We start from the raw sequence: 10,640 nt of genomic DNA on the forward strand, positions 1-10,640 counted from the left end.
AGCCGGGGCCACAAGGCCATTGTTCAGATGCTCATCGAGGGCGGCGCGGACGTGAATATACAGGGTGGATTGGTTGACAATGCTCTAAGGGCTGCCTCGATTCGCGGGAATGAGGCCATTGTGCAGCTGTTGGTGGACAATGGCGCGGTTCGTGCAAGTAAACGCACCGTGTGAAGCTGGTCATGGGCAGCTTTTAGTCTCCATGGCGAATTGAGACGAGGCTACCTAGGTAGTAGGTAGGTAGCCAGTTGAACAAGGCCGGAATTTCGTCAAGTAACACTCATTATAACTCTTGACATTATTTGCACCCGTTCCGTGCTGTGCATGACATGACATGCATGCTCCGGGAAATGCCGTGTGACCAACTAGCAGCGCGGCTGACGCGGGAATGCGTCGTGTTTAGGACGTCAACAGACTCGAGGAGCAGGTTGGTTGGGCTTATCAAGATGACAAGACGCCCAAGATGCCCGTGGAGGATAAATATGTCGCGGGATGAAAGTCAGCATGTTCTGCAGGTAGTAAATTTACAATGTCGTGCGTCATGCCCCTAGCAAGCGGACCATGTCGGTTCGATAGGTAAATACCACGCGGAAGGGCAGGTACTTGGCTTCGTCCGCAGTTTACTATGACGAAGCCATGTGCCTCCCAAGCGGGTAACGTTAAAACGCGCGCCATAAGGTTAGGTACTCGATTCATAATAGGCCCCTGCTGCCACCTCAAACTCTTCTTCTTCATCGTCATTCCCAAAGTGACTCACCAACAACCGAAAGTCCTCCCCTGCTGCGCCTTTCAGTCCCGTCGCGTCCTTTTCCATCGCAGAAAACAACACAGCCATCCCCGAAGCCTCCAACCGCCGAGTCCATCGCTCCGCTATCTCGACTGTGCAAAGACAATAGTGCACAGCCGTCCAATTATCTCCCCCGTCTCATCACATTAGCTACATGCCCCGAGAGCCCCTTGCGACATCAGAATCGAGCACCTCCCCCGAAAACGTCCCAGCATCATCTTCCAGCTTAAAACATGGCTCTCTTCATCACGAACCCATCGGTCTCTACCGAGTGCACTCTGCCGCTTCCTCCAGCAGCCGCTCGTCCTCGTCGCGTCCTCCACGCGACTTGGTCGACGACGGTGTCGACGTTGACCAGCTCGACGAGAAGCTGCGCGGACTGAGGCTTCGCAACGCCAAAGGCAGTCGCCACAACAAATTATTTGCCTCTGCCCCTGGCCAGAGGATCGCCGACTATGAGAACGCGCTGACCCCGCCGACCCCTAAGCAGGCGCTGGGCTTCAAGGTCATCAAGCGCTCCGCCGGAGAACCCGGAGGGACTCGATTGACAGATATTCCAAATGGTTAGCAGCACCTCCTCACTGTCTCCTGCCGCCGCCCCAACGGAGCTAGTGCTGGTAACTGTCTTGATTCTAACATTGCTGCAGAGATCCTGACCAACATCCTGTCGCATTTGCATCCAGACTCCCATGGCGCTGTCGCACTCGTCTCCAAACGCTTCTACGTGCTGGCCACCACACCGCATATCTGGCGTTTGGCTTTTTTGCGCTACTTCCCCGGCCATGCTAGCCTCGATGAAAAGTTTGTCAAAGCTTCTGCTGACCTTTGGTCGGAGCCATCATCCGACATTGTGCGCTCCGAGACTCGCTACTTTGGCCGACTGACTCCGCTTGCTACCTGGCGAAGTGAGTATGTCTTCCGTACTAGACTCATCCGAAGTTTGGGCAAGGGTAAGCCAAACACCGCTGCCGGTGCCATTGGCTCGTCCATGCGCACCAGACAGTCGGGCAAAAAGTCTAGCGCTGTATTGACATACAACTCGAAACTTCCCTGGCTCATCACCAACATCCACGCCGTGTTCGACAATGGTAAGAAAGCTCCACGTGCCATCCAGGGCGCTGGCGCACTCGGCGTAGCCACCATGAGCGATCCTACTACTGGTAAGATTGAAAGCTGGGGCCTCAAAGACAGCCACTCTTCTGCTCAGATCGAAGAGGTGACACCTGGTCTTGAGCCATACGGACTCGGTGACGGCCCTGCATCTACAGACAACAGCATGGATGTCAGCCAGCTCTACGGCATGATCGCCGGCGAAGGCTTCCCAGGTGGCCGTGCCTACTTTCGCAGCGTCAATGAAATTGCTGGACGTTACCTTGGATCCGAGCCGGGTACTGAGGAACAGCGGCCTGACATTCCTCGCGTTCCCGACATCATCGAAGCCATTAGCAGTGTCTGGATTGCAAAGTCATCTGCTGTTCCAGCGACCACTGCAGCCATGTGTGGCATGTTGACAGGCTCTACTCTTGGTGTCGTCACTGCCTACTCCCTCGGATCTGACCCGAGCGGCCCAAGATATGCGTACGGTGACATGACCGCGCGCTGGGTCCTCAGCCCCGGCGTGCCGATTGTCTCGATCAAGGTGGATGACAACTACACTGTGCGCCGTCGACTGTCGGGCAGAGTATGGGCGGTGGCTTTGAACGCCCTCGGGGAAGTCTTTTATCTCACCGAGACTCCGAAGCCCGTGTCGTCTCAGCACTCCACAGGCAATGCTCTCGCCAATGCCTGGCTCGCTGGACGGTCTGCCTATTGGCATTTGGTAGAAGAGACGCGTAGATCTGCTCGCCCAGACGAGCTTGACCTCAATGCTGTTCGCGGCACCTACTCGCCGAGAACCTCCTGCAATGCCATGAACTTGAGCGACGACCAAGTTGCTGCCGAGACAAAAGAAGTTGAAAACTTTATGCGCTATCAGCCAAATCACTTCCTCGACGTTTGCCTGGGCTGGGACATGCAACGCAAGCTCGAGGTGGACTTTGCAAATGACGATGGTCAAGAGGCTGGTGAGGGCATTTTCGTCATTGACTGTGGGCATGGCCGGAAAGCCTGTGTCACTAGGTTCTGCCGATCAACCACTGCCCTGCGGCCTCTGGCTCCTGGAGGTGCCAAACCTGTACCGGCCATTCCTCCGTCTCTATTCGGGCAAGCTGGCATACAGAATACCCCAGAACCTCAATCTCCAGAATCGCCTCCTCCTACACCCTATTCGCCCAAGGATCCGTCTGCGCTCACGGACGAGTGGCGAGCTGTCTCTTTCCAACTCAAGGGGTCTGATAGTTCTATCCTCACGGCCAGCGCCCTGGACAACTCGACTTTCGCTGTCCTTACTCTTGGTGAGGATGTCTTGCATACCGCCAACGAAAGCCTTGTACTCAGTAGCACAGACGGAGCACGTCATGCCCAGGAAATTCCAGGCCGCAGAGCTCGCTTCCTCGTCGTGGGCACGAGCTCCGGCAGCGTTCTCGTATGGAATGCCAGAGAGATCCGGCCAGAAATAGTCAAGCCGTGCCGCGTTATTCAAACGGAATCGCCCTCGATCTCTTGTGTTGCAGCCTCGGCCTTGTACCTCGTGCACGGCGGCAGCGATGGTCTTGTTCAGGCTTGGGACCATTTGGCCTCGACATCGGAACCCATTCGCACCCTCAATGCTCGATCGAACGGCCGGGTGCCTCGCTACATGATGACCATGAATCCTACCCTGACCGTGGCCAACTACACTGCTGTGGGTGCCATTGTCCTCGATTCTGACCCAACGATCCTCCGTGGTGTGGTGGCCTTTGGTGCCTTTATGCGCTACTGGTCTTATAGCTCCAAGGGCAGCGCCCCAGGCCGAAAGCGACGCTTGCGACATCCCGATGCCCAGGGCCGCGCTGCTGGTCGTCGCTTCGGGAATAACGTCTCCGGCTACATCCTTGAAGAAGAGGAGGAGCTTCGCCACGAAAACGAGCATCGAGCTCGCGAGCAGTCTCGTCTGCATAAGCGTTTTGGTGTCGGCGCGCTCGGCGACCTGACCGAACAGGAGGCTCTCGAGTATATGCAGATGGTTTCGGAGGAGAGTTTCTTGGCTGATGAGACGCGCCGCGCGAGCGACTCGGCTGCCGATACGACTGGTGCAGATACAGCCTCGACCTCGAGCCACAGCACCGCAGACGCCACGACGCCCGAGGCCAGCTTCATCGAGTCCAGTTCTCTGCAGCAGAACCTGACCACTGACGATGAGGACGGGTACGAGGAGCAGATTCAGCAGGCCATTCGCCTGTCGCTGCTCGAAGGCGTCAATGACCGTGGTCAGTCCCCGCAGCGGAGCAGCCCGGATGAGTTTGAGTTTCCCATCACCTACAAGGCCAAGATCAAGGGCGGCAAGAAGAAGAATGGTGGCAGCCGACGCCAGAGCTCGTCGACGACGACGTCGACGTCTACCTCGTCCCCGCGCGTTCTCCCCGCCGTCACGGACAAGATGGCCTGCGTGGCCGACTCTTCCTCAGCCACTGGACACGCACCGCCGCACAGCGCCGCCGATGTCGACGCGGACCTTGCGCTCGCTCTCTGCATACAGGAAGAGGAGGAGCAAGCGCAGAGTCGCCGCCGTGCCCGTGAGCCGTTTTCCGAGGCCAGCCAGGACTTTCCGCCGCTGGCCGCCGGGCAGAGCACGAGCAAAGGCAAGGGCGTGACTAGGTGGTGAAGGAGACCTGATCCAGATTGTTGGAGGCTGTTGGATTGCATTACTTGGATCGTTTATGTTGTGCTTCCTTTTTATCTTTTACAAGCGTCGTCTGTAGACGAGCGCGCTCATATATCTATGTACCCTTCTCACGCCCCCATCTTGAGGCTGCCATCTCTGCAGAGGTGAGCCGGAAGAGGGTGGGCTTGCCACGATGCCATGGACATTGTCCATATAGATAGCATCATGTTATCGACGTAATTTAATACACTTGCTTACATTTTCTTTTCTTTATCCTCATCACCCTTGTATCAGTACATTTAATGATTGGTGAATGCTTTTGCCACCCACCACCGCAACATCTTTGTACCAGGGATCATGCGCATATATTTATATATATATTTGATTCCTCTGCATGCCTTCACTGTCGCAGAAGAAAAGAAAAGGCACAAGACAACTTGTTTTCATCAGAATTCGTTTTAAATTTGTGTATATGCTGCGTCTTGCGAGTATCAAGACTGTATGATATTAAATAACGATCCCCAAACAGATCACGGCCAGACCGTGAATATGTGTGAATCAACGGCGGCGACATTAGATTAAAAAGAAAAATAGAAAGCCAAACTCCGACAAATTTGTCCTGTTGCCTTTCCCATATACCGGAATTCCGGTGCCGTAAAATTCAAAACTTCGTATAAAGGTTGAGCCAATTTGCCCCCGATATTGTGTCCATGTAAACTCAAGTGAGAAGAAAGTGATGTCATCCAACGCATGTCCTGCTCTTTATAAAATGCAGATTCTCAGTGTATCATCCGAGTCTAGCCAAGAACCAAAACGCCAAAAACAATGCAGAGGCACCCAAGACCGACGCGCACGTCTGGTCGTAGCGAGTAGGCAGCGTCTTCTTCCCCTTTGCCAGTCTCCTGAGGAAGGGATTCGCCGGTTGCACGGCCAACGATGGTGGTGGTGACGGAGGTATCGAATGGATACCTCATCGTAGTGCTGGCCATGACGAGACCGATTGGTCCCATGGTCAAGGTCTGGTCGCCAATGGTGACGATTTTCGTGTCAACCCCGGGACCAACCGCATACGTCTCCCCATTCACAATCACCATCGAGGGAGGGAGCTTGGCAATAGTCGCTCCGCCAACAATCTCATAGTCAGTGTCGGTAGGCTGAGCGGACACGCCACCAATCGTGGAACCATGTACAATCACTCCAGTGGGCCCAATAGTGATTGTGTCGCCGTTGATGACCTGAACAATGGGAGCGCTGCCGCTCCCATACGTGTAAGTAACGGAATGGAGGACAACGACACTGCGGCCAATGACTGTAAGCATCTCGCCGCCGGCAACAACGACATCGGATGCGGCTGGTTTCGTGAGGGCCATGGTGTTGCCGCCGATGATTACTTCAGTCGGTTTGATAGTTACATCTTTGCCGTTGACGCGAACAGTACTCGAGCCGGATGTGGGAATAGGAAATGTGCCTCCGCCAATCTCGAGATTGGGACCTGCCGAAGTGACGGGGATACCACCCAAGACTGACGACGAGGGTCCCATTACTGATGGCGGTCGGGTAACGGTGGCACCTTGACCAACAACCGCGGTAGGGTTGATAGTAAACACTCCACCGTCATCAACGGTAACTACAGAAGTGCTTCCCGGAGCGACTGTAAACGTTTGCGTATTGATGACGACCGAACTTGGTCCAGCGGTAATCGTGTATGTTGGAGTAGCGGTTACAGAAGCAGGGCCGCCTCCGCCTCCGCCTCCGCCTCCGGCTCTGCTGACGGGCGTCTGATGCCCATCACCTCCCTCAACAGGTGTATGATCGCCGCCGTCGCCGCCAGTTGGCCAAGTTTGGCTGTAATTAGGAATAGGGTCCGATGGAAAAACAACAGACGGATTTTTGTCTGTAGTGATGAATGTCGTGACAGGAAGGTGCTGAAGTGCGGTCCGCAGAAATGGAAACTCGGCAGTGAGAGAGATCCCTTCAATGGTGAAGGTCTCTGTAATCATTGGCAAAATACCTAGGGGGCCGTCAGGTGTCCCGCCCAGGAATGGCGGCCTCGGAACTGCGGGATAGATATTGGGATCGCAGTAGTTTGGGGTGGCAAGGGGCGCATAAGGCGGCCTGTAGTCTGACCTGTTTCCTAAGAACGTGACCGTGGAGGTATGAACCACGAGGTACTCCGTGAATGTTTTGTGTATGGGTAGTGGCGTGCAGGCGGGCACTATTCTTATCGAGGTGCCGTTGTTGCAGCGCGGCGCGCCTCGTGTCCTAGTTCCATTTTGACTTGGTATGCGAGTTGCTGTTGAGTTGCAAGGAAGCCTGGTGATTGTATAGCCAGAAGGCAGGTTGGGCGGGAGAGACAGGTCGGCTGTAGTCTGGGTGATTGTATTTGTAGAATTCAGACCTGTGTTCGTAGTAACGGTTGGTGCTGTAGTTGTTTCATAAGCCGTGGTCGATGTCGTATTTAAAGATGAAAGTGGCATGGATGGCGCTTCGTGAGTGGAAAACGTTTCCGAGGTTGACTTGCGTCTCGACGTCGTCATACGTTTCGAAGTGAAGTCTGAGGGCGACGAAGGCTCGGAGGAAGAGATTTGCGGGCGATTGGGCGCATTGGGAGAGGTTGCGATGGTCAAGCGTGTTGTTAGGGATGTAGTTAGGGATGTTGGTAGAGACGTGGACGTTGTAGAGGGCGTTGTAGAAGAGGTTGTGAAAAATGTTGCGAAAGACATCGACGAGGATGTTGACGAGGATATTGATGAAGAGCTTGTGGAGAATAATGATATTGAAGCAGAGATTGAGAAAGCGGTCGGGGAAGATGCTTGTATTGGAGGTTCACTGTCAGTGGCCAAGGATTGAGCTTCGGTTACCGGCAATGTGGTGGACTTGGTGTTTAAATCAGGCGAGTGGTGCGCCGAACTTGAGGAGCTGTTTGAAATAGTATATGGCGGAGAGCCCGTATGAGGGGCTTCTACACGTTGGGGTGGTTAGCAATCCGAGTTTTAGCGCCATCAGACATGGTACCTCTGGTGGCACCAGCGAGCAAGGCGATTGCCGGTGACATGAAGCTTTCGAATTCGCGTAGAGGCGCATTCGGCAGAGTGACTTACCATTTCTCGCAATAGCGGACGCGGGTGAAGCGACGAGGGCTGCAGCTAGCAGCAGAACAGTGTCGACTCTCATGGTAACTGTAGCTGGCTGCGTTTGAAGCGCGAGCGACAACTGTCAGCCGGCGAGAGGGCCAAGTGGTAGAGCAGACTAGAGTATGACAGGCGATTGTCGTGGGCATTGAGGCGACTGGGTATGCTATATGCGGATGAGCAACATGGCTGTAGAACGACAACGAGGCGAGAATAACAATGAAGCGGCGGGCGTTTGGCAAGGCAATCCAAAGATAAGATCGGGAGCGGTCTTGTTGGGCAAGCGGCAATAGCAGATCCGCGGTGGCTGTCGAGGCGACAGCAACGAAGCGGCGGGCGATGCGGCAAGACAAGAGATGAGATCGGGAATGGTCTTGGTAGGCAGATCCGCGGTGGCTGTCGAGGCCTGAGGTGCGTCACCGTGTGTGGTGAGGCTTTGGTAGGCACGTTGGCGCGGAAGTAAGCGGCGAATTGTCAGACAAGTGACAATGAGTTTGTTCGTCGCTTGAGGGACACAATGGTAGAATGTCTAGCAGATGCGGGCGCAAAGGAGAGCAAAAGCGATTGCCTAGCAAACAGAGACACAGAACCGGCACGCGTGGTAGGAAGTCTTGGAGGTGGACGGGAGATGGAGGAAAAGGCGGACAAGTGACGAAAGGTTTCGAAGATGAGATTTTGTCTCGGCGATGGAGAAGAAAGAAGTGAGGTAAGAAAGACAAGTAGAGTGGGAGAGACGTGAGGGAGGCCTGTTGGGAATGGGGAGGAGAGAGAAGATGTGAGATTAACAGATGGATGGGCAGATGGGCAGATTGGCAGATTGGCGGATTGGAGAGACAAAAAGCAGCGGCAGCGGCCAGCAGAGTGAGTGAGTGAGTCGAGTGGAAGCGGTTGAGGCAATCAGGCAGGGTCAGGAAAAATCACTTCTTGGTGGCAGGTACTCAGCTCTACTACTTTGTACGATGGCAGCTGAAGAGGGCGTTTTTTTAGGGGACTTGGAGGACCTTGGTGAGGGACTGAGGGTCCGGAGATGGGTTCAGGCGGAGAAAGAGCGGGCTCAGCGGATTATAGCGGGTTCAAGCCCTGGGTTAGTCTGAGCGACCTGGCAGATGGCTTTTTAGCGGTCGACTTGAGACAATTGGATGATTGCCTACGAATACTTGTGAGATACCGGTAATAAGTTGTGGTCAAAGGCAACCTGCTTAGATACCTGCCTACTCAACTAATCCGTACTTATCTAGGTAATAAATTAGTGGCCAATTCCTACCTACTAGTGCTTGAGTGAGTGGGTTTTGGGGAGAGCCCTAATGGTGGACTGCATCTGATGGAAGGGCTGGAATTTTTCTCATCGGACATGGATAGTCAACAGCAACGGCTCTCGCTCTCACAATCATCTGATTCCTGCCTTTGTTCGAAAATGCTGTCGCCAGTCACCTCGAGTACCACGTTACGCAGCAGCAGCATCACCAGCAGCCAAGCACAAGGCTGGTTCAAGAGGAGGCGGGGGGGGGGGGCCTGGCTAGCCTCTGCTCCCAACGGACCTAACTATTCGGGACAAAGCTAGGTGAGCCGCTATGAGCCAGAAGGGCAAGTGGCCAGCGCTGGCGAAGATCATTGCGTGGAGCCCGCTGCCACTGCGACTTTCCTCTCCTCCAGCCCGTCCCAGGTTCACGCACTGCGGGGCTGGTGCATGACGCCGATGGATCGAATACCGGACCAGCATCGTGTCGTCTGTGGGCTCTCATTTTGATGAACAGTGTTGACAGTACGTACTCACATGCTCATGAATTTGTACTCCATGTCGGACTGTGCAAGTACATGCTGCATCAAGACTTGACTACTCCTCACCGACAACCACTTCAACAAAGTCATCCATCAATTCTGCCACCAAAAGACCAACCTCATAAACACCAAACACATGTGCAATTCGTACTTGTCGGCTCCTTAAACCTCTTCTCTCTCGCCCACCACCGGCGAGCGCCGCAGTCATGGCGGATGTTGCTCTGAATAGCTAGTTGCTCACCGCGATTTGACTTCTTTTTCCCATCTGTATCCGTACTCTTTAATATTTCGTACATAAAATGGCTACCAAACATTGATCCCCCTTTGCGAAAAACTTAGTGACATGCTGACCCCAGTTGTTGCCAGCGAGTCTAACCGACACGGGCTTTGTGGCGCCGCCGCCCTTGCTTTGCCTTTCGCTAAAATACCGAGCAGTCCCCTGTACCCAGCAACTAGGGCCATGTATCATGTCATTTTAGCTAGCAGTCTAGTTAGCACAATGGCCCTTGTTTTCCATCTAGTCTAATTAATAACTGGAGATGGCATCTTGCCGCCATTGCTAAGTTATATTTCCTATTGTGGTAGTCTTCTATACCTATACCCGTGGGTGTGAGGCTCGCGAGACTTATGACGAAATTCCGCAAGCTCGTTAAGGGAAGGTGCTTTTTAAAAAGCATCGGCACGGGATGATTTCTTTTACGGAATTTTACAAATAAAGAACAAAAGAGAACGACAGAGTCATGTCTCAGAATTGACGCGCAAGGGAGATGCCGCGCCCAAGCTCGTGCAAAAATTGCACACACAGTGCTGCCCACACTGTACATACTGTACTACCGACTGTCGCGGCCCCCATCCCGGCCCCTTATAAGCGGCATGACATGCCCCGATCTTGCCGGCTCGGGTCATTGCGCCGGTGGCAGCTCTTGTTTACTGAGTATGGTCGAGATTCTATCCCGCCACGCCTGTCTAAGCCAGCCCAAATCACCAGTACGAATAGCTGCCCTTTCCAGTTTTTTTCTTCTTCTTCTTCATCTCTTTCCACGATGTTTTAAAGCGGCTTCCTCATCTTCATCGGCTCGTTGTCCCTCTCATCATGTTCGGTGGGGGTCCACGGGTAGCTGGAATGCTGGCATGGTCCGAGGTAGCATTCTGGCCCGCTTGAAGCATCTGACATGGGTCACCCGCGTCAAAGAAGGAGTGC

General features: G+C 54.1%; 3 protein-coding genes across 3 annotated transcripts in view; 1 reads left to right on the forward strand and 2 right to left on the reverse strand.

Moving 5' to 3' along the window:
* BBA_01725 (F-box and WD domain-containing protein) overlaps window positions 1-4,529 on the forward strand; it is a gene marked incomplete at both ends in the record, with an annotated part of 8,182 nt that extends 3,653 nt beyond the window's left edge. The window contains 3 exons of the mRNA XM_008596822.1: window positions 16-147; window positions 897-1,350; window positions 1,435-4,529. Of these exons, the coding sequence (XP_008595044.1) occupies window positions 16-147; window positions 897-1,350; window positions 1,435-4,529 (3,681 nt within the window). The remainder of the gene's footprint in view (window positions 1-15; window positions 148-896; window positions 1,351-1,434) is intronic.
* Window positions 4,530-5,326: 797 nt separating this feature from the next.
* On the reverse strand, window positions 5,327-6,529 carry BBA_01726 (uncharacterized protein; the record flags this gene model as incomplete). The annotated part of the gene is made up of 1 exon (XM_008596823.1): window positions 5,327-6,529. One exon carries the CDS (start codon window positions 6,527-6,529, stop codon window positions 5,327-5,329), a length of 1,203 nt encoding a protein of 400 aa, XP_008595045.1.
* Window positions 6,530-6,962: 433 nt separating this feature from the next.
* Window positions 6,963-7,809, reverse strand: BBA_01727 (uncharacterized protein; the record flags this gene model as incomplete). The annotated part of the gene is made up of 2 exons (XM_008596824.1): window positions 6,963-7,341; window positions 7,631-7,809. 2 exons carry the CDS (start codon window positions 7,807-7,809, stop codon window positions 6,963-6,965), a joined length of 558 nt encoding a protein of 185 aa, XP_008595046.1.
* Between the last annotated feature and the right edge of the window lie 2,831 nt (window positions 7,810-10,640).

The sequence above is a fragment of the Beauveria bassiana genome (genome assembly GCF_000280675.1).
Source record: "Beauveria bassiana ARSEF 2860 unplaced genomic scaffold BBA_S00003, whole genome shotgun sequence".
Taxonomy (NCBI): Eukaryota; Fungi; Ascomycota; class Sordariomycetes; order Hypocreales; family Cordycipitaceae; genus Beauveria; species Beauveria bassiana.